This window comes from Rhinolophus ferrumequinum, chromosome 6, assembly GCF_004115265.2.
Source record: "Rhinolophus ferrumequinum isolate MPI-CBG mRhiFer1 chromosome 6, mRhiFer1_v1.p, whole genome shotgun sequence".
In the NCBI taxonomy this organism is placed as follows: Eukaryota; Metazoa; Chordata; class Mammalia; order Chiroptera; family Rhinolophidae; genus Rhinolophus; species Rhinolophus ferrumequinum.
In genome coordinates this window covers 8,707,146-8,734,483 of record NC_046289.1, presented here as the reverse complement: position 1 = coordinate 8,734,483, position 27,338 = coordinate 8,707,146, and the positions used below count along the sequence as shown (strand labels likewise).

At 44.7% G+C, this 27,338-nt stretch overlaps 1 protein-coding gene across 1 annotated transcript; it reads right to left on the bottom strand.

The window, feature by feature from the left end:
* Window positions 1-626: 626 nt before the first annotated feature.
* LOC117022898 (serpin A9-like) lies at window positions 627-27,017 on the bottom strand. Its single transcript, XM_033107111.1, has 6 exons — window positions 26,937-27,017; window positions 18,317-18,575; window positions 11,872-12,519; window positions 6,782-7,055; window positions 4,711-4,858; window positions 627-2,894 (listed from the first exon to the last, which is right to left on the bottom strand). Exons 3-6 carry the CDS (start codon window positions 12,500-12,502, stop codon window positions 2,691-2,693), a joined length of 1,257 nt encoding a protein of 418 aa, XP_032963002.1. The 5' UTR covers window positions 12,503-12,519; window positions 18,317-18,575; window positions 26,937-27,017; the 3' UTR covers window positions 627-2,690.
* Between the last annotated feature and the right edge of the window lie 321 nt (window positions 27,018-27,338).

Genomic DNA, 27,338 nt, shown 5'->3' with positions numbered 1-27,338 from the left:
TTACAATATTATTGTCTATATTCTGTATGATGTACTTTACAATCCCGTAACTACTTTGTAACAACCAATTTGTACTTCTTAATCCCTTCCCCTTTTCCACCCGGACCCCAGCCCCCCTCCCATCTGGCAACTATCAAAATGATCTCTGTATCTATGAGTTTGGTTCTGTTTTGTTTATTTTATGCTTTAGGTTCCACATATAAGTGAAATTATATGGCATTTGTCTTTCTCTGTCTGACTTACTCCATTCAGCACAGAACCCTGTAGGTCTATCCATGTTGTCGCAGATAACAAGATTTCATTCATTTTCATGGCTGAGTAATACTCCATTGTCTATATGTACGTACCACCTTTTCTTTATCCATTCATCCATTGAGAGACACCCAGGCTGCCTCCATGTATTGGCCATTATAAACAATGCTACAATGAACATATGCATGCTTGTGTCCCTGCAAAGTAGCATTTTGGATTTCTTTGGATAAATACCCAGAAATGGGATTACTGGGCCCTTCTCTGTCTCTTGTTATAGACTTTGTTTTAAAGTCTGTTTTGTCCGGTATAAGTATTGCTATCCCAGCTTTTTTTTCATTTCCATTTTCATGAAATATCTTTGTCCATCCCTTCACTTTCAGTCTGTGTGTCTTTCAATTGAAGTGAGTCTCTTCACTTCATATGTAAGGGTCTTGTTTTTTTTATCCATTCAGCCATCCAATATCTTTGATTGAACTATTTAACACCTTTATATTGAAAATGTTGATGTGTAGTTATTGTTATTTTATTATTCATATTTTTTATCTTTCTTTTTCTTTTTCTTCTTAAAGAAGCCCCTTTACCATTCACTGTAATACTGGCTTGGAGGTGATGAACTCCTTTAGCTTTTTCTTGTCTGGGAAGCCTTTTCTCTGTCCTTTGATTCTAAATGATAGCTTTGCTAGGTAGAGTAGTCTTGGTTATAGGTCCTTACTTTTCATAACTTTGAATGTTTCCTGCCAATCCCTTCTGGCCTGCAAAGTGTCTGTTGAGAAATCAACTGACAGTCTTATGGGAGCTTCTGAGGCACTGTGACTTTTATGGCATGCCCGAGGGCAGATCATCATGCATAAAATGAAGTTTGGTACAGGTAGCACAATCAAAGAATCAGCATTGGAGCCCCAACATCTGAGCTTTGGTCCTGGGTTTCATTCTGCCTAGGGTATCCCTGTGGCCTGGGGTAACTGTTCTCATCCTTTGAGTCTCTGTTCTCCTATTCAGAAATAAGGTGGCAGTGTGGGGATTCCCTTGAAGCTTCTATAGCTCTCTAGCAGCACTCCCTTCTCTTTTCTTTCTTTCTGTGCAAAAGAGCTTCAAAAAGCCAATGTAAGTTCCCCAGCACATCTGAGGTGGTGTGGGGTACCAGCCCCTTGCCCCACAAAAGGAGTATCTGGATCTGATGGGAGTGGGACCTCCACTGCACCAGAGGCTGCAGAAGACACCTTGATAATGAAAGGTGAAGTGGGAGGAGCCAGAACAGCCCATTTGGCAGAGGGTGAGGGAAGGAGGGCAGAGTAGCCTTGCCTGGTACCCTTGTGGCCCACTGCATCATTTGTAACTCTGAGTAAGAGAGCCAGGCCATTGTCACTCCAAACCAGTAGGGAGGAGGCTGACCACCCAGAGGGTTGTGTGTGTGTATGTGACAGTGCCAGAGCCAGGACAGCAGCCAGCCTTGACAAAGTCTGGGTGGAAAACCAATGCATGTACTCAGAAAGGTCTTTACCACCTATACATTAATGTTTCACCTTTCTGTTTGAGAAACTCAGCTGGTTTCATGGCACCTCCCACCAAACCCAGACTCCTTTCTTTGGCCAACAACATCCTACATGATCTGACCTTATATCTCTCCGACTTTGGTTCTACCATTGCAGACACAAGGGCCTCTTTCTGTCTCTCCAATGTGACTGCTTGTTCCTGACTCAGCCTTTGTGCTCACAGAAACACCTTCTCACCACCCCATTACCCCCCCAATCACCTAGTCGATGCCTTCACAGCCTTTACCATAACCTGTAATACTCACATTTATTTATAGGGTTGGTTTTATTGTTATGGTGGTGGTCTGTTACCCCCATGTTGGTCCAATAAGCCAGGAACGTTGTCTGTCTGATTTATTCCTAGCATATATTAGGTACTCAATATGCTTTGGTTGAATGCATGGATGAATTCATGCAGCCACTGAAATGTCACATCGTGACAACCTGGTCACTGTGAGTTAGCCAATAAACTATTTTCAAATTATGATGCTGGATGCATGTGGGAGCACTGTTACTGGCGAAATCCACATTTTAGGTTTATTGAATTTATTACTGTAATTCTTCAATAAAGGTGACTGGCCCATATGTTACCATTCCCCAGGGCTTTAAGGAATGGAAATATGTCAACCCAGAAACACTCCATGGAGCTAGTTACCTGGGAGATTTGTGGAAAAGGGCATTGACTGGGGTTCATGGGCTTTGGTTTGTAACCCACATCTCTGCTGGCTTTTGATGATTGAGACTCAACAGTGGCATTTGGATGGAGACTACAGCTCTGCTGGGGTCAGGGGGACCCTCAGAACAAGAGAGCACATGTCCTAATGCTACACCGGGAGCATCAGGCAATGCAGTTTGTTATTTCCTGTGCATTGTCAAGATATCAGCCATCAGCAGGCCTTTTCACAACTAGAATTTAGTGGGATTTTCAACTTTCCCTAGGAAGAACACGGTCTCTGTGGCTTTGTTGAAAATTAGCATCAAGAAGGACCTATTAAAGCAGATGGTGGAGTGAGGGAAGACATCCTTTGACCGGATCGTGAGCTTGGTAGCGGTAGCTGCTGCAGCCTCGGTGCCCTCTTCACTGACAGTCAGCACAGCCTTGTGGGCAACCTGCCAGGGGGGAAACAAACATCAGAGCCCCACAGAGACACTTTAAAAACTGATGTTTTTAAAAATTGGTGCTTTGCCTGGGAATGGGGACGCACCCCTCAAGAGGCTTCAAAATTACAGTATATGCCAAATGCTTGGCATGAGATTTGCTTAATCAGTGGCAGCTGTGGTTGCTACTGGTCAATTGGTCCTTAAGCATGGAGTTGAATAATTGCAAACACAGCCCAGAAAGACCTCGGTTTGAGTCCCAGTTCTGCCACGTTATTTAGGTGCTGTGTGCGTCACTTTCCAAATCTATAAAAGGGTGATAATAACTGCATGTGTGCCACAAGATTATCTGGTGAATTGAAAAAAATCATACGAAGTAGGTATGCCATAGGAATTGCTGCAATGGTGACACGGGAACATAGGTTATGTATTACTAAATGTTGGATCCCTTCTTGTTCTTCTAGAGAAGAGATTCTTTTCTCACCCTCCCCTTTCTTCTGCCTCCCCTGCCCTCCCACTCTGGTTCAAGCCGTTGTTTCTCAGTCTAGTTGTGTAGGACACAGCTCCCTGGCCCATGCTGGTATTATGAGCCTTGCTCTCCCCCTGGCAGTCGATCGCTAGTCATCGGTCGGCCGCTCACAGCAGCTCTCACTGGCTGCTAGCCACTCACGTTGGCTGCTAGCCACTCACGGCAGCACACGGCAGCCCCCCGCAGTACACGGCAGCCCATGCCAACCTCCGTCTGCTCACGGCAGCCCAGCTCCAGGGAGAGCCATTGTTCACAATCTTAGCTGTAGAGGACGCAGCTCACTTGCCCATGTGGGAATCGAACCTGCGAACTCTGCGGTAGGAGCCTGGTGCTCCAATCACCTGAGTCACCAGGCCAGCCCGAGAAGAGAGTCTTAACCTGGGGTTCGTGTACTGCTAAGCTTCAGGGGGGCCTGTGAACAATTATAGCCATTATTTTATATGTGAACATAAGCACATAGTGGGGAAATGTCCATTATGCTCATCATATTCCAGTGGGATCTCTGCACTCCTTCCCTGGACACCAATGACAAAGGTGCCCTTCAGTGGCCCAAGACCACTTCTGACCCTTATAATCTGTTATAATTAAAGTAAATTTCAGGTCAGGGATCAGAAACCCATATGCAGATGGGGGCTAGACGTGTAACCCCCATGAGCTGAGAAGACCTCTTGTAAGAGCGTGGGGCCAATGGGAAACCTGGAGGGCAGCTGACAGCTCAGCTCCAGCCAAGGGCCACAGTGTAGAGCTTTAGACTCACTGTTGCCATGTAGGATTTGGACTCGATGATTTGTTTCAAGAGAATCAGAAGGCTAGATTTTCAGGTCCAATATCCTACATTTTAGAAGTCAGCTCTCTCTTTTCCTTTCTTTCTTTCCTTTTCTTTTTTTCTTTTAAACACGGCAGGCCAAGCTCAACACATCTGCAGGGTACGAATGCCCCATGGGCAGCCACATTATGACGTCAGTGTGAGGACGTAGGCTCCAGGGAGGTGAGGGTGAAGGTCGGGGGGGCACCAGCCCATCTGCAGCAGGTGCTGCCTGCCAGGGAGATGTCTGATTCTCAAAGAACTGTAGTTGGACCTTAGGAACATTTGTTTGAAGAGGGATAAAGGGTGGCCGTGTAGCAGAGGCATGATGGCCATAAAGCCGTGAGATTTCACCCTACTGCTGCCACAGACTAGTCACTGTGCCTCCCAAGGCTCTGTTTCCTTATTACTGAGATGAGAGCACTCGATCGGTCAGCCTCTAGAGACTCTTCCAATCCAGGCTTTCATGCAAATACTTTCATTGACCAACTCACTTTGGAAACCTGCAGGAAGCCTTTCTTTGTGATTCCAGAAAAATCAGCATTTTGGTCAAAGGCATCCTGGATGCCCATCTTCGGGAGGATGGTTTCCAGGTCATAGGAGGTGGAAATGGAAATTTTTGGAATGAATACCTCTATCCACCTGTGGAGAAGGGGAAAGGAAGAGGTGAAAGTCAGGCCCTGGGTCCCCATCTCTGCTTCTAGGTGGCATTTCAGAAGACTCTTCTTCCGCCAGGGAGTGCTGGTTGCTGCTAAAGGGGTCACCACATCCCAGACAACCAACCCAGGTTGCTCGGGAAGTAAGTCCGCTGGATGAGCAAGTCCAGCCCTGAAGACACGTGAGATGAAAAATGGGCCCCCTCATGAAGTAGGGGACAGAGCAGAGAAGGGGGCCCAGCAAGGGAGCCTATGGCAGAGACCAATGGGAGCCACTGGGCGATAACGGAAGTGCGTCTACTACCCTTGGACCACAGTGTCCCCCACCAACCCTGTCAGAGACAAACCCTGCTAATCCCTAAGACCAGCAAAGTCCAATAAAATTTTCTGCAAAGTTGGAATTATTCTATATCTGTGCTGTTCAACATGGTAGCCTCTAGCCACATGTGATTATTGAGCAGCTTATACGTGGTTGGTGCCGATGAGGAACTAAATTTTTAATTTTATATAATTTCAACGAATTTAAATTTAAATAACCACATGTAGCCAGTGGCTACAATGTTGGACAGCATAGCCCTAGAGTTTGGTACAATGTTTTCTTCCTCTGCAATGGTTTTCCTGAGCCAAGAGTGAACAGCCTGCATTTATCAAGCATTTACTATGGGCAAAGCATTGTCTCAGGTACATTCATGAACATTATCTCTCTTTCAAATGATGGTAAATCTTAATTTTAGCGCTTTCCCCAAGGTCACGTGCTTAGTAAATCACAGAAATGAAAGCACAAAAATATGGGATGGACACTTCAATCCTCATTGATTCACTTCTTGTGACCTCTAGCACAACGGACATCTCTCTTCCCTGTTACTGTCTCCTGCGCTGGCTTGGCCATCTCCGTGTTCTCTCTGCTCTGCCTCTTTACAGACACCCCACCAGCAGCCTCCGTGCTGGCTCCTCTCCTGCTATCCAGCCCTGGTTGTAGTCTGAGAAGAAGAAGAACCCTCTGAGACATCCTCCAGTGTCTTTTGATCCCCAACGTTGCCTCTTCCCTTGTGCCGTGTCCTTTACCCCAAATGCCCTTCCCAAGCCTCTATGTCTTATCCATACCTTCACGTTCTAGTCCTACTTTGGCTCAAACGTGCCACCTCCTTGAAGCCTTTCCTCAATCCCAGCTGAAAGTGATCTCGCTTTGCTTAGACGCTCCTCAGCCCTCTCTGCCTGCCCTCTCCTGGGCACCGATCTCTGTCTTTCTTTTAAGTTACCCCTGATCTTGTCTTTTCACTCCTGTTAAACTATGAGCACCTAAGAATGATGCTCATAATGCCAAGAAAATGTTGCTGAGAGACTCTACATAAGACTGTGACACTTCTTTCCGTCTTATGGTTAACTGCCTTTTGATACTGTTTATAGTTACATAATTACAGAACTAATAATAATATTAGTTATAGCTAACATTTATTGAACACTTACTATCTCCCTGGCATTCTTCTAAGCACTTCATAAATAGTAACTTATTTTATCTTTTCAGCAACCTATGAGTTCAGTAATATTATTATCCGATCCACATTTTATCGGTGAGCACCAATGTTTTGTTGTTGTTCTTCTTGTTTAATTTTCTGGAATCACGCCATGGAATTAAGTATTGGATTGGCTGATAGAGTGAGCTCTGCTGGCACCGAATAGCTACAGGGACATAATAGGGACATATTAGCTACGTGGCCTTTATCTGTGAAGGGGAGTGGTAACTAACATTCCTCATCAGTCAGGTGACTGTGAAGTACAAGTGAGAACCAAGCTCACTGTTCCATTTTCAGGAGTGATGATTCAACAGCTGCTATCACGGTCTTTCCCCCATGCTTAGATGTACACTGTCACCCGCCTCAGGCCCCTGTACATTGACACGGATGCCCACCTCTTCTTGAGTGAGTGGCTCCACTTCTTCAGTGTCCTGGACGACAAGGCCTGTTCCAGCTGCCTCATCTTGCCCTGGTCAGGGAGGACAAAGAAGGCCACGGTGTCTCCACTGTAGTTCATCTGCAGCACAGAGCAATTCAGCTTCGAATCCACCCCAAAAGCAAATTGCTCCATCTGGTGCATCATTGGGACCTTCACAGTGGTCCTCTTGTCCACCAGGAATGGGTAATATTTACTCGTATACAGAGGGTTAAAGGGCTTCTCCCACTTGGCTGACACAAAAAGAGAAGAGAGGTCTTTATGTCACAGTGCGATTAGTGAGGTGAAGCAGCAAAAATGATGAAGTAAGGGCCTCTGACAACACTCTCCTCCATAAAAGCAATGAGAAAACAGCCAACAGGGTTAATGGAAATTAACAATGATTAGTGGAAATTAACCAGATGCTTTCAGCAACTGGGAAACAATTTGTTAAAGTAAAACAGGTAAATCTTGGTAAGAACAGTGAACTTTGTGGTATTTTAACATGCTTTAGTTTCATTCCTCGTTCCCAGCTCCTCAGTAGCCTTGAAAAATAATAGCATGAATTTGCAGTAAATTCTGGTAACCTGACAGCCACTAAAGAAAATAAATGAGGCTGGAACCCTTTCAAAGACTCATTCCCAAAGAATTGTCATTATTTGAGCTGTCTTGTGCTTCCCTGAAAGACTTAACTTGCAAAGCTAGCTCTATTTGATCCGACTTGGAGCTCAACCAATACAAAAAGCTATTTCCTCTGGGAAAATTAGTCAAAAATAGTTACAGGCAGTGATAAATTTTGCAGCTGCCTCAGACAGTGGATAATAGTTAGGGAAAACAATTGACTAATCAAAAAGATTAACAGGACAGGCTGGTAGTGAAGGTGGGGGTGCATCAGCAAAAATGACAGAGTAAGGGCCTCGGTAAATTTACCCTCTCATAAAGGCAACAAAATAAACTGGCAAAAATAGTCAGCTTCTTTTGAACTCTGGAAATTAACTTAAGGCTTGCAGCAACCTGGGAAGTTTATTTTTAAAAAATGGCTCAATCTTGATGAGAACAGTCAACGTTGTGACATTTTAACCTGCACTAGTTTCATCCTTCACTCTCTACCTCAGCAGTAGCCTTGAAAAATAATAGACTGTATTTCCAATACAGAGGGAGGTGAACAGAGCTGGAGAAATTTCAAAGCCTCATTCCCACAGAATTATAATTCTTTGACCTGTCTGATAGTTTCCTGAAAGACCACACTTACAAGGTTGATTGGATCTCACTCAATGCTAAAAGCCTTCTCCTCCCCAGGTCAGGGAGTATTTGTTAGAAACAATTACAGGCGAGTGTTTTAGCTTCATGGTTACCTGGATGAGGATAACAGATGGCACAAACAATAGACTAACCAAAACGTTTAAAAAGAAAGCTGAGGAAAAAGATGTCCATAGAGACTTCGGAAAGTATACCCTGGGCATTTAGAGACTATATGCATGTGTAAAGCTGTATGCATATTTGAAAAAAAATGAAAAGGCTGTAAGTTCTTACCTCTGGCTGACCTTGAGGGTCTGCACAAACAGAAAGTGGAAGCTGAATCAGAGTTAAATCTGCCTTGCTGCATGTTGATGGCGTGCCCCATAATGCACACAAAATCCCTCTGCTGAGACTGGGATATTTATTTATTCCAGACATTTAAGAAATCTCTGCCCAATCATAGCTGATTATTTAACTAACCAAGAGGAGACTTCAGTGGCCACACACGACAAAGTACAGACTTTTAAAAATTAGTTCAAAAAAATCATTAAACAAACAACTACTGCAACAAGAAACAACAACCACCCTTGGGAGAGGGGGGAAGAATCTGACTTTCAGAGTTGCCACATTGCATTACTTTAAAAATCCAGCTTTTACACACAAGAAAATATGACATATGAAAAGTAACAAAGTCTGGCCAATACACAGAGGAAAAAACAATCTACTAATATCAGAAATGAAAGAAGTAACACTACTACAGATCCTAAACATTAAATGGAAAATAAAAGAGCACTATGAAGAACTCTATGCCCACAAACTTGATAACCTAGATGAAATGGTTCAATTCCTTGAAATATACAATTTGCTAAAACTCATGTAAGAAGTAATAAACAATGTAAATAGACCTATACCTATTAAAAAGAATGGCAATAATTAATAACTTTCCAAAACACAAAGCACCAGGTCCAGATGGATTCACTGGTGAGTTCTACCAAATATTTAAGGAAGGAATGATGCCAATTTTCTACAATCTCTTTTAGAGGAAAGAAGCAGAGAGAATACTGCCTAACTCAATCAGTGAAACCTGCATTACCCTAACACCAAAATTAGACAAAGACATTATAAGAAAAGAAAACTACAGACCAATATCTCTCATGAACATTGATGCAAAATCCTCAACAAAATCTTAGGAAATCTGACAAGGTATAGAAACCTGTTAATTCTTCCCAACTTGATTTATAGATTTAATGGAGTCCTGATAGAAATCCTAGCAAGTTATATTGTACATATCAACAAACTGATTCTAAAGTTTATATCAAGATGCAAAAAACCCAGAATAGGCAGCACACTATTAAAGGAGAAGAACAAAGTTGGAGGACTGACTCTAACCAACTTCAAGGTTTACTGTAAACCTACAATAATCAAGACAGTGTGGTATTGGTGAAAGAATAGACAAATGGATCAATAGAACAGAACAGAGTCTAGAAATAGACCCACAGGGACATAGTCAACTGAACTTTGACAGAGGAGCAAAAGACAACACAATGGAGCAAAGACAGTCTTTTCAAAAATGGTGCTGGAATAAATGACACCATATGCAAAATAATGAATCTACACACAGGTCTTACACCCTTTGCAAAAATTACCTAAAAAGGGATCACAGCCTAAATGTAAAACACAAAACTATAAAATACCTAGAAGATAAAATAGGAGAAAACCTAGATGACCTAGGGCGTGCCGATAACTTTTTAGCTATAACACCAAAGGCACAATACATGAAAGAAATCATTGATAAGTTGGACTTCATGAAAATTCAAAACTTCTGCTCTGGAAAGACAATGTCAAGAGACTGAGAATACAAGCCACAGACAGGAAGAAAATATTTTCAAAAACATATATCTGATAAAGAACTGTTACCCAAAATATACAAAGAACTCTTAAAACTTAACAACATAAAATAAACAACTGGTTTAAAAAATGAGCCAAAGACCTTGAGAGAAGATATTGAGATAGCAAATCAACATATGAAAAGGTTCCCTACATCGTATGTCATCACGGAAATGCAAATTAAACCAACAATGAGCTATCACTATACATGTATTCAAATGGCCAATATCTGGACCGGTGACAACAACACCAAATGCTGACAAGGAAGTGGAGCAACAGGAACTCTCACATGTTGCTGGTGGGGATGCAAGATGGTGCAGACACTTTGGAAGACAGTTGGTGGTTTCTTTAAAAACCAAACATACTCTTGCCACACAATCCTGCAATCATGCTCCTTGGTATAAGGAATTCAAAAACTATGTCCACAGAAACACCTGCACATATTATATGAAATGTCCAGAATAGGCAAATCTATAGAGACAGAAAATAGGTTATTTGTTGCTGGGGAAAGAGCAGGAAAGAGGCGTGACTGCTAGTGGATGGGAGGTTTCTTTCTGAGATGATAAAAATGGTTTGGAATTACATAGTAGAGGTAATTACATAGCACAACCTCGTGGATACACTAAAAACCAAACCCCATTGAATCATATACTTTAAAATGGTGAATTTTATGGTTTGTGAATTATATTTCAATAAAAAAAATAAAATTAAGTCAAATGGAACAACATATACTAAATGCAGGAAACTTAGTAGAGGCTCAAAGCATATTAGTTATTTTTCCTTCTCCTCCCACCTTGCATAATAGATGGATAAATGGGTGGAAGGATGGGTGAGTGGGTGGATACAGGGGTAGATGGATAGATAAATGGGTGGATGGATGCACGAAAGGAGGGAGAAAGGAAGGGAAGGAGAGAGAGGAAATGGAGGGAGGGAATGATGCAATAGCATCTATGATAACTCTGCCTGGAGAGTCCAGGCACTTCAGCCACAAACACAACCTTAGGAAGCTGTGTTTCTCATCCATCCATCCATCCATCCATCCATCCATCCATCCATCCATCCATCCATCCAGTTAGCAGAAAGGCTGGCTTAAGCATCAGGCACTTAACACATGACGAGTCTTTTAAAGCAACACCTCATGGAGTAAGCAAGGGGGAGAGGTGGAGTTCAAACCCAGGGCTGTCCAGCTTTAAGGCTGAAGCTCGTTCTACTGAAAATGTCTTTGTAAACTGTGAAGCTCTAGAAGGATGTACAGGGGATGTGAATGACAGTTATCCTGGCCTGTCTGGGCTTCCACACCTATGAAGGTGTTCTCACCTTTGAAATTGCTTTGTTTTTTTTTTAACTCTTGCCAAAATGTACAAATTTATTGGATTTAATATGTTTTTAAATTAGTTTCAGGTATATATAGTCACAGAATGTGGAGTACAGCGTAAGGAATAGAGTCCGTGGAACTGTAACAGCTACATACAATGTCAGGGGGGTAGTAGATTGGGGGAGGAGGGCTATCGCTTTGTGAGGGGTATACATGAAATTGCTTCTTACACTGGGGGGTCAGAGAGCTCTATGTTCCTCCTCGAAACTTTCAGGGGGCATTGGGGCAGCTACTGGTGGCAAGAGATAACGTCCTTTCTCCCAAGCTAATTTCCGGAAGACTTTTCCTATGAGCTGCCCGCTGAGCCCAACGTTAGCCCCTCAGGACACAAAATCAGTCTATACAAAGACAGAACTGAAGGAGCCCCCCGTTATAATTGACAAACTGAAGCTAAGAGAAGGAACATGAGATAGCCAAGGTCACACAGCCAGCTAGTGACACAGCTAGTTAGAACGTAGGCCTTCCCACTGCTCTGCCCTGCTGTCTAGGGTTTGTGTAGCTTCCTTATTTGACTGGGGGCAAAAACGGAAGAGAACTTCACCATCAGTATCAACCCCTCAGAGCCTTACCTTTAAAGAAAACGTGGTTCACCAGGACCATGGCTGTCAGAGGTTCAAGGTCTTGGATTAAGTTTACAATCTTCCCTTTGGTCTCCTTCTCCACATAGCTGTTGATCCTCTGCCGGGCGGTGGGGGTGTTGGAGAAATCTATAGAAAAGACTCTCGAGTCATACAGCTTCTTGACATTGTCCAAGAAATTTCTCTGCAGCGGTAGCTCTTTCTTGATAAAGAGGGCACTCCCCATCTTTAAATCCAGGTGTTTGCTGGGCACACTGAGTGAGCGGACCAGATGCTGGAAGCCCTGGTGAATGGCGGACTCTGGCGTGTGTGTGAGGTTGAACCCCATGCTCTGGAAGATCTGGGTCTTGGTGGCTGAGCGAGCCCCAAGGGAGAGCATGGCCAGAGAAGTGGAGACACTCACGGGGGAGAAGAAGATGTTCTGACTCGGGGTCTTCAAAGCCAGCCTCCGGTAGAGGCGGAAGGCAAAGTCGGTGTTGCTGGAAGACACCTGGGTGACGGGGGTGCTCTTTGTAGAGGAAAGTGGGGGGGGTCTTCTGCTGGGGGGACAGGTTGGGGACACACCATAGATTGGTACACAGAGGCTAACAACTAAGAAAACTCGATAAAAGGAAGATGCCATTTTGGAATGATGTAAGTCTGCAAGAGAGAAAAGAACCATTCAGAAGAGGTAGGCTGAGGGTCCAGCCCGTGAATCAGAGACCTTGCAACGCTCCACACCCTTAGCCATTGAATGGGGACAAGCGGGACAGTTAACAGAGCCGGTTCTCTCCTATAACCTCATTGGATTGTCACAGGAACCCCCTCGTGTAGATAGTGTTGCCCTTGTTTTACAAATGAGGAAACAGGCCTCAGAGAGGTCATATAATTTATCTCAGGTCGTACAGTGAGTCCGTTGTGCCTGAAATTCAAGGTCAGGTTTCAAAACCCAAATCTCAGATCCTGTGTTGTTTGCTCTTTCTGCTTCGTAGGTTTGCTTTTATTTTTTTTATTATTTTAGATTTTAGTGGGGAAGGGGAACAGGACTTTATTGGGGAACAGTGTGTACTTCCAGGACTTTTTTCCAAATCAAGTTGTTGTCCTTTCAGTCTTAGTTGTGGAGGGCGCAGCTCAGCTACAGGTCCAGTTGCCGTTGCTAGTTGCAGGGGGTGCAGCCCACCATCCCTTGTGGGAGTCGAACCAGCAACCTTGTGGTTGAGAGGACGCGCTCCAACCAACTGAGCCATCCGGGAGCTCAGCGGCAGCTCAGCTCAAGGTGCCGTGTTCAATCTTAGTTGCAGAGGGAGGAGCCCACCATCCCTTGCGGGACTCAAGGAGTTGAACTGGCAACCTTGTGGTTGAGAGCCCACTGACCCATGTGGGAATCGAACCAGCAGCCTTTGGAATTAGGAGCCCGGAGCTCCAACCCCCTGAGCCACCGGGCTGGCCCAGGTTTATTTTTAAAGAAGTAAGATAGTGAAACCAGATTGCAAAGTGCCAGAAAATGGTATCTTACCCCTCAGAGATCCCTCCAAACATTCTTTGTCCCTTTTGTGTAAATCTGATCATTTTCTCACCATGATCAAACCTACACAACATACTAGTAGTTGCCTGCGGCACTCATCCTTAGCCACAGGAGTTTACTGACTTGTTGAGGTCCCTCAAAAGGGGGAAACCGGAGCAGGAGTCTGTGCTAGAACTGTGGTCCTCCAAGGGCCCTGAGTGCTGGTTGCTGACAAGCTCATGGCTGTAGCCCCACCTGCCTGCTCCCCCCTCCAAGGTCTCGTCCAGCGAGATTTTGGCACCAGGACGATTTTAGACTAACTGACCGAATGGCAGTTGGAAACTAGTCGTTTTGGAGTAGGAGAGGGGTGGGCTTGCCCCCAGCTCTGACGTTCACAATGGGTGAGTTTTTAACGTCTCTGAACTTCAGTTTTCTTTTGCTGCTCTGTAACATCGGATGCGTCTCTGTACCTCCTAGAGGACCGGGTGTGATGAGGTCACTTGCCTATGTCACGCCCGTTCTAATGTGATGGCTATATTCCCAACAACCTGTTTGGCGAAACCGAATTCACATCAAAGGAATAGCAATTTATTATAATAGGTTCTGATTAAAATGAGAAGACTCTATACGAGGAATATTTTTGCTAAATGGGGGACATTATGACTTTCTCTCCATTTCCATATATATTGGACTGGCGATCTTTGTTTCATGGATTTGTATCTGTTTGTCTGACTAAAGTTGAGTTTTCTCTCTAAGATACCCTCACGTATATCACCTATATCCACACACCTACTGGACTCTTTATCCACGTGTCCTAAACTGACCTCCTAAGCTGTCCCCTGCACAGAGCCTGCTCCTTCTTTTCTCTTCTCCTAGGCGGTCACATTACGCACACTGTCATCCAAGTCAGAAGCCGGTCCATCACACTGCATTCTTGAGTCACCCTCCTTCCCCACATCTAGGACGTGGTCAACCATTTTCCTCCTTGAGACATGTCAAGCCCGCCTTCTCTCCACCCCCTTGCCCTTCCCTTGGTCCAGATCCTCTACAGCTCTCCCCTGAACAGTTCTGTTCGCTTCCGGACTCCTCTCCTTCCCTCCAGCCACGTTCCCTCAAATCAATTTTTCTCCAGGTTGCTGAAGTGAAATCCACCAGTCTGTCTCTGCACAAAGACTATCTCCTGGGGGACAGAGGCCAAACGCTCTGTGTGGCACATGCCCTCCGAGAGTTGGCCCCTCCCCCTCTCTTCAGCCCCACTGCCCAACAGTACACCCGTCCACAGCCCTTCTGCATCAACAGCAATGGCCCACGGCTCAGGTCCACCTCCCTCCACCCGCCTTCCACTCCCCAACCCCGCTCTGACACAACACTCCCTGCTCCTAACTCCGCTATGCCTTGGAACAAGCTGCTTCCTCTCCTGCGATGCCCCTCCCATCGCTCATGGAAAAACCCTTCTTTCTCACTCTTGAAAACTCTACGTCACCATTTACCTCCTTGAGAGGCCCCCGACCTCCTTCCCGGTCGTGACTCCATCACTCTCTCTCCTCGCTCCTCCTACTTCTGAAACTTGATTCTCCTTCTGTTACTGCATGGATTGTTGTGGAGCCCAGGTATGTCTGCCTAATGATCAGTAAAGTCACCTGAGGAATAGGGACCATTCCTCATAATTCCTGCATTCAATACATTGAGTGGGATGTGTGCACCTATGTGGCTTTCTATGAGGCGTTGGGGCTCCAGCGGAGGACTAGAACCGGGGTCCTTGCCCTTCAAGAGCTTATTGGGATGATGGACAATTAGCAAGTATCAACCGTGTGAGAAGTGTATGTGACGGGTAAGTAGAGGCACTGGTACACCTATCTCGCGGTAAAGATGGCTTCTACCGGAAGTGAGCTTGTTAAGGCTTGAGAAGTGTTAATAAGGGAAGGGGACAAGCGGAGAAGAGAGGGTTAGGCTGAGAGAACTGCCTGGACACGGCAGGTCTGAAGAACAGAAAAGTGTCCATGAAACAAAGCCTGAGCCCTAGAAAGGCTGGAGGAAAAGGGGGTGGCGAGAGACAGGCTGCAGAGATCAGAGGCCTTGTGCAGACATACAGAGGGGGCCAAAGAAATGTACACGCATTTTAAGAAAGGAAAACACTGTATTAAAATTTTAATTTTCAATATATACCCATAACAAAAGATGAACACAAGTCACGTTTGACTTCTGCAATTACAAGAGGAGTTACCATCAGTGTAATTTTCATACAGTTTTTTTCCTTTCTTCAAATGTGTATACTTAAAATGTGTATACTTTTTTTGGCACCCTCTGTATACACACTTGATTCTGGGACCCACAGAAGGATTGAGACAGAGGACTGCCTGAATCCCAGTGGAATTTGCAACAACCGTTCTGGGAGCTACATTGTCATTCATTGCTCCACCCACCGCTAGCCACTTACAATGCACAGTATCGGGGCTCAGTGGACACCTGGTGCCCTGGACTGAGTCGGGGAGCATTTACACCAGCGTCAGAACCAGGATGGGAGGAAATGAAGGAGGGAGAAATGTGGGGCTAAAACCTTGAGTTTTTCCTATTTGATGAGTTCTGTGACAGGCTGGGGTCTTCGGGAAGCCGTGTGAGAATGTGGGGTCTGCAGCATACCTGTGAAGGGCTGAGGGCTGCAGGACACCCTGTGACGCACTGGGGGTCCGCTGTGCTAACTCAGGAAGCAATGACTGAGTAGCAGCACTTGATCTTGACAACCAACCAAAAGTCAGAGCCTGAGAAAGACCATTTGTTTCCTCCCAACCTCAGAGCAGTAAGTTATGCTTAAAGAATGCAGCCTTGTGCAATTACCTTTACACTGTATCACCAACCCGAGTCTCACTTTCCCCATCTGGGGAAGGGGGTGGCTCTGAGGGAAAAGTGAGACAGTTTGTATAACAGCCAGCACGGTCTCTGGCCCACAGTAGGCACGAGATCAAAGCTACTTTTCCTGAGTGCCTCTTGTGATATTTCATTCTTCACTGGGAAACAGGGTGAAGGGACAGGCACATCCCTGGATATTCATGACTGTGAGAAGGGATGAGTTTGAAGGAAGAGAATGCCAGCCAAGCCCAAGGGGAGAGGAGACACTCCAGGCACAGCGATGGGGGTGCCACAGAGCACCAGGGACCTGTACCCATCTCCGGGGAGGTGTGGGTGTGGGTGGGGGCTCCCAAGGGTACCTGCTAGCACCAGCTCTACCTCCCAGAGGATCCACCTCCCCACCAGCAGACGTGGCTTTGCTAGAAGACGTCTGACTCCATATACCGAACCCTGCTGAGGGGAGGCCTGGGCAGAGCAGGGGAGACCTGCCTGAACCAGTCATCCATCGAGGAGTCACTAAGGATTCACGTGACCTTAGGCAAGTTGCTGATTCTCTCTGGGCCTTGGGGAGGTGGCCTTAAAGGGCTCCTTCCTTGGTAATCTGGGCCCTATGGCCATGGGCCTCCAGGAGTACATCCTTACACTGTTGAGGAAAAGCTCTGGCAAAAGCTCATTCAGTCGGCTCTCAAAATCCAACTGCCTTCCATGCTTGGCCTCCGTCCATTCCAAACTCCTGTCCTCACACAGGTGCCCCTTCTTCCTCCCACCACTTCTCTCTCCCAGTCCGAAGAAGACCCTCTCTCTGCTGTGACGTGACTGTGGCCTGAAGGTGTGCGAGAGTGTCCTGCCAGTAGGCTCTGCCAATCAGGGTGGCAGGGACATTTCATCCTCCTTATGCCTGAGCCTGTCTTGGCCCTTCTCTCCCAGCTGCTACTGCCTCCATCCCACCTTCCATCGTCTCTCACCTGCTCAGTTCTTCACTTGTCTCCGAGCTCCAGTTACCCATACACCCTGCGGACAAGGTGAGCTTTCTAAATGCAACTCACGTATCCCTCACCTACTCAGATTCCTTAGTGGCTCCCACTGACCATGGGAGGCACACCCAAGTGCCTGGTATATCAGGTTCTTCTCCATTGGGCCCCAACTTATGTTCCCAGCTTCATCCTCAAGCTCTTCATTGTTCCAGTTTCCTGGAAAGGTTGAGTCTCCCTCCGTCCACTCACACTCTCCTGCCTTCGTTTGCCTTCTTATCCAGCTCGAGTATCAAAGGACCTCACTTTATTCCCAATCCCCGCACTCCCTGGGGCCTTTGCTCTGTGACACACATTTGCGGCAAGATCTCAGACTTAGAATAATCCACCCAGCTATTCCTTCTTTAACAAGTGCTGGGGGGAAGGTGGCTCAGCGAGGCAGGTTGGTCCACTGTGGATTCCCAATCACCCATCTTTGTTTGTCTGGCAACATGGCATAGATCAACTCACTCCCCCACTGACTGCAGGGAATATCTCAACCTTTTCCATTTCCTTAAGATGGACTCATCACCCTGCCATATATGCACGTGTGTGCGTACACACACACACACACACACACACACACACACACACACACACACCAGATGAACCTGCCTCTTACCTTCCATCAAAGAGAGCCCCTCCGAAAAGAACTGCCTTAACCTCCCTACTTTCCCCAGCACTCCTCCTCCTCCCACATCCTCCACTCCACCCTTCCTTCTAAGAGCAATCCTCCTCCCCGAACTTTAGAAAGCATCCTTTATCTCCATCTCAGGACCCTTCTACTTCTTTCTTCTATATTTAGATGCTCCCTCCCAATTGGATCCTTGCCACTGGCTTTTAAAGACTTTCAAGTCTTGCCCATGAAAACAAGCAAACCACCACCAGCATAACAAAAGTCCTCCTTTCACCCTCTCATTCCCTTCTCGCTACTGCCCTACCTCCATTCCCCATGTCACAGCCCAAATCTTCAATAGCCGGGGACTCATGGCCTCCGTGGCCTCAGCTCCCACTCACTCTCTGTTCCACTCCAGTCTGGCTTCTGAGTCCACAGAAATGGGACCAGCTTGTGAACATGTCTAGGTTCTCCTCTTACCTGACTTTTCAGCATCTGGCACGAGAGACCACACCCCGCTTCTTCTCCAGTCCCGCCCTTTGGCTCTGTGACACCATGTCGTCCTGGATTTCTCCTATCTGTCTGCTTCTCCTTGTTCGCCTTTTCGGCTTTCTCTTCTCCTGCCCCGTCCTGTGTGTCCGTGAGCCTCAGCATTCAGGACTCGCCTGTAGTGCTCTCCTCACTTCAATTTTCCTCTCTCATCAGCTGATCTCATCGTAACACACCCATTGCTTCATTGCTAAGAAATGCCAATCACTCGTTTTAATCTCTAGCCCAGGCCTTTCCTCTGAACTCCATCTATCTAACTACCTACTTGATTTCTGCTCCTGATGTTGCAAATAAATCTTTAGCTCAATAGGACCCAAACTGAACTCGGACTCTTACCCAAACACCATCTCTCAACAAAAGTTACAACCGAGGACCCAGTAATCCTACTTCTGGGTCTTTATGCAAAGAAACCCAAAACACCACCTCGAAGGGACATGTGCATTCAGGTAATCATTGCAAGATTATTTACAATAGCCAAGATGTGGAGGTAAACCTGGATGTCATCAATGGATGAATGGATAAAGAAGTGGTACATATGAGGTCTGACAATTAAGTTCATGAACTCATCCTAGAAAAAGTGCTACATGCCTCATTGCTGAATATCACTACAGTCACCTTCGAAGTACTCCCCTTGGGAAGCTGTGCACTGATGCCAGCACCTAGTCCACCTTTCAAAGCAATGTTGGAACTCTTTTTCTGGAATGGCCATCAGAGCTGTCATCATATTACACTTGATGTCCTGAATGTCATCAAAATCTCTTCCTTCCAACATTTCCTTTATATTTGGGTAAAGAAAGAAGTCATTGGGGGCCAGAACTGGTGAGTAGGGAGGGTGTTCCAATACAGTTATTTGTTTACCTGCTAAAAACTCCCTCGCAGCCAGTGCCGTGTGAGCTGGTGCATTGTCGTGATGCAAGAGCTCCTTTGGGACAATTTTTGCACACACCTTTCTCATACCAAGATTTTCAATTAAGATTTTCCTGTTTCTCTTTCGATGTTCACTTGGTCTGTTATGCTTCTCACAGTCAGCCAGTGATTTTGACACACAATTCGACAAATTTTTGCAATGTTTGCGTCAATTCTGCTCGTTACTGGCTGCCCTGATCTCTCTTCATCAGTGATGGGTTCTCTCACCTCAGAAAAACGTTTAATCTATTTGTACACTGCCATTTTCTTCATGGCATTTTCCCCATAAACTTGGACTAACATGTCCCTGATTTCACTTCCACTCTTGCCAAGTTTAACAAGAAATTTAATGTTTGTTCATTGATCTAACTCAAGCTCAGACATTCTTGTGATGGCACACAAAAACACGCAACAACAATAATGAATGCCACTCAGCAGGACACCCCCACACGTCGACACGAACACAGCTGTGAGACACTGATGTACGAAGGTTATGAAACTTTACCGAGCTGTTTGTACAGTGCTGCCCATGTGAGCGCATGGTGGCAAGTTCACGAACTTAATTGTCAGACCTTCATATATACAATGGAATATTGCTCTGCCATAAAAAAAGAATGAAATTTTGCATCTGCAACAATATAGATGGACCTATAGGGTACTGTGCGGAGTGGAGTAAGTTAGACAGAGAAAGACAAAAGCCATATTTATATGTGGAACCTAAAGCACAAAATAAACAAACAAACAAAACAGAAACAAATTCATAGACATAGAGAACATTTTGATGGTTGCCAGATGGGAGGGGATGGGAAGATGGGTGAAAAAGGCAAGGGATTAAGATGTACAAAATTGGTAGTTACAAAATAGTCATGGGGATGTAAAGTACAGCACAGGGAATATACTCAATAATATTGCAATAACTATGTATGGCGTCAGATGGGTACTAGGTTTATCAGGGCAATCACTTCATGAGTTATATAAATACCTAATTAGTATGTGGCACACCTGAAACTAATATAATATTGTACGTCAACTGTAAGTGAAAAATAAAACAATTATTAAAAAAATGTTACAACCAAAACCTCTTTCAATATTTCGATTCCTGGCACCACCACTCACCTAGTTTTTCAAAGCTAGAACTCAATCCATGAACTTTTTTCTTGCTCATTCTCCATGTCAACACTTACCTATTTTAAAGTGTTCCAGTAGCCTCTTGTTTCCTAGAGTGGGCAGTGAAATATTTAATCAAACCTGCGTTGCCTGGGTTCTGTTGACCCCTCTAACTTCATCACATAACTCAAAAAGCCTCTTGCTCTGGACTCCTGTGTTCAGCCATTCTGCCCATTTTCATGATTGTCACCAGTGACATTTGCTGTTCCCTGCTCATGAAGTGTTCTCCCCACTCCCCTTACCAAACTTTTCCCCCTAAATAATTTCTGTCTATTGTTCAGGTTCTAGCTTATGTTACTTCTTCAAGGAAGCTCTCTTTGGCCACCTAGAAAACGAAACTTGCTCCTATTAAATGTTTTTATAGTACCATGAACCTTTTCGTGAAAGACTTATCTCTGTCCTAATTTCACATGTATTTGTGGGACTGAAATTTTAACGAGTCAGAGAAGTTGCCAATCTAGAAGTTGCCAATCTTCTTCTCCCTGTAAATCACTATTCAGCCAATACCAAGAGCTCAGTACGTGTTTGATGAATGAATTAATGAATGAGTAAACGAATGAATGGAAATATAAATGAGCAATCTACTCCTGAGGTTGATACTGACTGGAAATGAGCAAGAGAGATTCTTTCAGGGTCTTTTAGGGTTAAAAAAGGTGATAGTTACACAGGTTGTACATACATAAAATTTGAGTTGACGTATACTTCTGGCCAAAACAAAGTAACTGACATTGGACTTGTAAACAGTTAGAAAAATACATAAAACAATCGAGACACTGAAAAAACATATGAAAAAACTCAGACATTAGACAATAGGCAGAGGAGGAAAACCCTACGATTGTCCATATTTTCTGCCTAAAAGCACTTTCTAGACACAGGGAAGGCATGGCAAGACACAGGGAAGGCAAGGAGGGCATGGCAAGCTTGCTGAGCTTAGGAGACAGAAATCAGAGTTTGGGAAAGCTAAGGAGGCCACAATTATGCAGCAAAAGTGTGCATTAGCTTAAATCCAAAACTAAGTTCCAAACCCTGCATGCATAAAGTGAAATTCTACGAGGCTGGTCCAAGGGGGAAAAAAAAAGCACAAATGCCCAAAAACCAAAACAGAAAAACTGCTATGATGATGTAAGCAGAACAATTTCCGGAGTTCACATTGTGTGGAGAGATATTTAGGTCACGACCAGCCAGAGTGAAGAGACCTCCTTGATCACTAGGGGTATTCAGTAGAGACCCTAGATGTGTTGCATCCTGAAATCAGGGTTTAAACCAGGGGTGTCCAAACTTTTTGCGACGTTTTTTACCAAGGGCCATATGCGGTAAAATACACACACAGCCGGGCCACTCACTCGAGGTGAAGTACGTATTGCCTCACCTGGTTTATTTAAGTAAACTAAATATATTTTTGGAATTTGCTGCGGGCCAATGAACAATGGATCATGGGCCGCAGTTGGCCCGCGGGCCGCAGTTTGGACACCCCTGGGTTAAACTAACTTTGATTTAAAGCTACTCCAGACACACTAACAAGTCTTGACAACATGCCTGGATGGTTTAAGCAGTTCTGCAAGTAATTTAGTTGGCTGTCAAAACAGATATAAAATTATATATATATATATATATATATATATATATATATATACATATATATATATATATATGTATATATATGTATGTATACACTTACAAGAGGTGGAGTACATCATTGGGAGTGGAGACAGTGGAAATGGGATGGCTCGGTGCGATGTCAGAGAGATAGTGGATGGGGGGGTGGGGGGTCCACAGTGTGAGGGATATAAATGATAAATGTCTAAGTATTACTTTGTCTTGTGCACCTGAAACTAATAATAATAAAAAAAAGTGCTATGTAATTTACCTTCAATAAAGCACACGGATGTCCGGTGTTGTTTGATGAAAAAAAAATAAAATAAAAAAATAAAAGAGTCAAGATTAGGAAAAAAACAAAAAAAAAAAAACAAAAAACAAAAAAACAGATATAAAGGAAGGCAATAAAATCCAGGGGGAAAAAATTGTAATGTCACAATGTCCAGCATCCCATGAAAAATTGCTAGATGTCCTAAGAAATAGGGACATGTGAGCCATAGTGGGAAGGAAGAAGCAGTCAACAGAAGCAGACCTGGACATAACTGAAGTCATGGAATTAACAGACAAGGACTTTCAAACAGCTACTTAAAATATGCTTAAATAAGAAAAACATTAATATAATGTGAGAAAGATCAAAACTATAAAAAAATATTAAACTGAACTTTTAGGGATAAAAAATTCAATATCCAAAATGAAAACTTCACTGGCTAGGCTGAAGAGAAAATTTAAATGATAGAAGAAAAGATTAGCAACTTGAAGACATAGCAGTAGGAATAATTCAAACCGAGGAGAGAAAACTGGGGGGAAAACATAACAGCCCCAGTGACCTTTGGGTCAAAATCAAGTAATCTAACAGAGCGGGGGTGCCAACAAATGCATACAAGTAGACACTTTGGTCAGCATTACTCAAGCCGTAGTTTACTGTAATCAGAAGTGTCTGGACGCTGATGGTAACCACTTTGAGCCCCTCTTGTAACTGCAGAAGTCAAACGTGACTTGTAGTCATCTTTTGTTATCAGTGTATATTGAGTATTACAAATTTAATATAGTTTTCTTTTCTTAAAATGTGTATACATTTTTTGGGCACCCGTGGTATGTACACTTAGAGTTCTAGGCAAAAAGAGGGTCAGGGAGAACAGAAAAACTTTTGAAGAAACAATGGCCAGAAATATTTGTTAATTTACTCTGTAACTATACCTAAAGAAAAAATACTAAACACAATAAAATTAAATGAATGCAGCCCTGTCATTTCTTTTCCTGTGCTGTTTGACAGCACATAATTTTCAGTCTGCCTAGACTGCCCTTCCCACTCTCCCCACCTGAAAAATTCCTTTTCATCCTGCCAGCTCCAGTTCTAAATTATACATTCTAGAGTCTTCCTAGATCCCACAGAAACTCTTCCCTTCCCTGGAGCAGACCATGCCTGGAGAAACCACTGCAGTTTACCTTCTTATGTGTCTGTCTCCCTGATTAGATAGTCTGGACCTTGTCTGGCTTCCTCTAGAACAGGGACTGTGATCAGCGAGTGATGGGACAGAGAGAGAAGAATAAAGGGGAATATAAAAAGGGAGTGGGAGGGCAGTGGAAGAATAGTTGGAACTCCAAGGGCCAGGCTCTGTTGACTCACCCGCCCCCAGAAACTTTGTAAAGGCCAACTGATGAAGCAGGTTGGCAGTCTGAAGGAGTATGGGGTTTCCCAAGCTGGGTTAATTGTCAGGAGAATTGTCTCATTAAAATGCAGTTTCCCAGACCAAGGACGATTGAGTCAGACTTTACAGAGAATGTTGAGAAGACCTGGGAGTGAGGGGAGCTGGGTCTTCCTCCCCTCACAACCTCTGCCATTGCCCCAGAGAGAAGCTCTCCAAGGTTACCTCCAGGTCTGAGCTGCTCAGTTCCTGGGACCTTACGGCCTCCTAGAAAACGAGGGGCTGTTTCTCTTCAAATTCATAGACCAATCCTGCTGGAGCAGCAACAAAGCAGGAGCAGAGCCCAATTAAAGTCCCAACAACAGGAAGCCGTATGTCAAGTCCATGGTCCTCCATGGAGACTCTCCTGTCACGTCCAGCCCTCTCTAGATTCTTCCTTTCTCGGCTATAGAATCGCTTGCCTACATCACATATCTTTATGCTTTTGTCCCATTTCTGGTTTATGGAGATCTTTATATCACTTTTTAAAAATCCGGCTACATCTTTATACTTTTCCCTTTTAATTTACTTACAAATTTAACCTATATTTGCTGTGAACTGTGCAGCAGATCGGGTAACTCAAGGCTGGACTTGCAATGTCACCTGAACCAGAAGCTCCCCTTCAGAAGCCTCCCAGGAGGGACCCAACAATACCTCCTGTGGACATGTGCACCTGTCTCATGAAAGAAGTGATCCCAGAGCTCCCTGAGATGTCTTTTGCTGCATCCTTGTTCATTTCTTAGCCTACCTGGAGTGGTCATGTGACTTTTAGGCATGTGAGCCAAGTTGAGGGTGGAGATAGGGACGGGGGTAGAGACCCTGAGGAGTTTTGTCTGACTATGCGTGTGTTTCCAGTTGGTTTTTGGCAAGGGGTCACTATTTCAACATTGTAGGACACCTGGGCTTCCTGCTCCAAATGGGACCTTCATCCTGAGGATTCCTTTCCTCGGCCTAGTCCAGGAACCTCTGATTCTTTTGTTCACATCACACTGAGAAACAAGAACAAAAAGTTACCTGTGCTGGGAGTGATGAGACAAGTAAAGACTTAACAGGATCGGGCTTGTGAGATGGCAGGGGGGTGGGACAGGCAAAGGGTTAACAGGAATGAACTAAACCGCTTGGCTCTGACTCCCCTGGCTAGCACTGCACCTGCAAGCTGACAAGGACCTTACATCCATCATAGGTAGGGACTGAACAGTTGCCAATCGCAACAGCAACCCCTTGCAAGCTGACAGCTATCATAGATGGGAACAAGACAGTTCCCAGGAAGAGAAAATTGTAATGGCAGACCCCTGCAAGCTGACAAGCACCCCACATCCTGCATGGAAAAATATAAAACCCCAGCACTCCTTCTCATCAGCGCAGCTGTCCCCCACTGGACTCTACCCTGGCTAAACTCCGTTTGCCAGTATCCCTCTCTTACCCCTCTGTCTCCGCAGCTGTCTCTGTTGAGCTCTGTCCTGGCAAAACTTCCCTTTGACAGAACTGTCTCTCTTTGGCTTTCAAGAAACCTTTTCTTACTTTTGTAGAGTCTCGTAAATGCTTTTACATTCTGCAAACGACCAGGGGTTAATTCTAGGCCAAGACATGGAGGACAAGCAGCTTTCACAGAAGCACACGGAGTAGACGTCCCTCCCCCACCCTTGGGAGCCTTTAACAGGCATTACTACGGATGGGTGCCTACCTGGTGCACAGTAGGTTCACGTGTATGATATCACTTAATTCCCCCAATATTCTGGGAGATGGATAAGATGACCCCCAGTTTATGGAGAGTCAAAACTAAGAATTGGGTACGATTAAGTGCCTTGCCTAATGTCACAAACCGAACACAAGGCAGAGGTGGGATTTGGACTTCAGCCTGTCTGACTCCAGGGCCTCCCACCAGCCTCTAGCCTCTTGAAGTCCTCGCCAAACAAAAGGCCACTAAATGCAACACGGCATCTTGGATTTGGGCCTGGAACAGACAAAAGGATATTAGTGAGAACAACTGTTGAAATCCAAATAGCATCATTAATATTTGTAGTCATGGACCAACATTTGTTCCTTAGTTGTGACTAACATCTCATAGTTATGTAAGATGCTAACATTGGAGGAACTAGCTAAAGGGCATGTAGAAACTCGTTACTGTCTTCACTACTTTTCTGTAAATCTAAAATTATACCCAAATTTCGACATTTATTGAAAAAAGAAGAAGAAGAAAGAAAGGCCAAGCATCAGGTACATACATCATGTACACATTCCAACCGTGACCTAAGACCGCGGGGGATTGGGCCGTGACTTCCATGAGCTCACAGGCTAAACCATCTCAGGTGCTTTCTGCCCATGATGTGGAACCATAGAGTGGCAAACCTGCCTCTTCCAGTTCTTTCCTGATTTCCTCAAGGAGAACGCCTGGGCTTGGCGCCAGCAGTCTTCACAGCCATTGTACGCCTGCTAACTTTCCTTTTGAACAAAGGAGATGAGGCCACAGGCTCGGGACTACAGCACGCAACGACAGCCTGGGTAGAATTTATTCACTGGGTTGGTTTTGTGTTGTGCATTTTTAATTAATTTCTTTTTATGGTAAGTTTTCTAGGTTTCTATATATGATTATGATATTAATTTTTCTGTGTAAACAAATCTGTTTTTTAATTGAATTAAAGATCAATCTTGAGTAAATAATTGTACAAAAGAGATGAGGAGTCAGCCACCATCATAAAAGTAGTTCAGGAATGAATGAAATTTCGGAAATTGAGCAGGAATTGAAAGCTTTTCTTCCCAAAGTCAAAGGATGCTGTGGCCTTGCAATCCTATTGTCACACCTGAGCAGTGACATGGTGACTCAGGAGGGTGGAAAATGCTCTCCTGGCTGGGCCTGGATGGAAGAAAGCTGCCCAGATTGCCCCTGAGTTCTCACCTAGCTTTTCCACACTTGGCACACTGCCTGGCACATAGTAGATGCTCAATAAATATCTGTTGACTAAATGAATGCATGGAAGAATGAATATGGAGATGAAACTTTGGAGCCAGTTCGATCCTTTCCAATATGAGCGTCAAAGTATCCTCTGAGAGAGAATAGCAGACCCCTCTTTGCACAAACGGGGAAATTGAAGCCCAGGAAGGAGAAGGTATCTGCCCAAGCCACATAGTCAACATCTGGGAAAGCAGAGCTGGGAACTGAGACTTCCTATGTGTGATTCACCTGCCAGCATACCAACCTGTCACTTCTGGTGTGTGCCCATGTGAACGGCCTCAGCCTGGACAAACAGGAAACCAGCCTCCCGGCACTCTGGGTGTGCTCAGAAAGCCATCTGCTTAGAAACTGCACAAAGGCTTTCTGCATCTCATAAAAAGTCAGGCTGGATCACGTCATAGGGGCCTTTGAACCTTGTGTTTCTGACATTGGGAACTTTCATTCTTGGGTGGGGCTAGCCCCCATCCTATCATCAAGTACACCCATACGTGGGCATCTCCTGGGTCAGAAGGTTCCAGAGGCTGATTATGCAACAGAGAGCATGGAGAGTAGAATCACAAAATCTGTTGTCTCAGCGGTGAGTGATTTACCCAATGAGGCCGACCTGACCACCACAAGCGTCACCATTACCCCGATCACATTTACC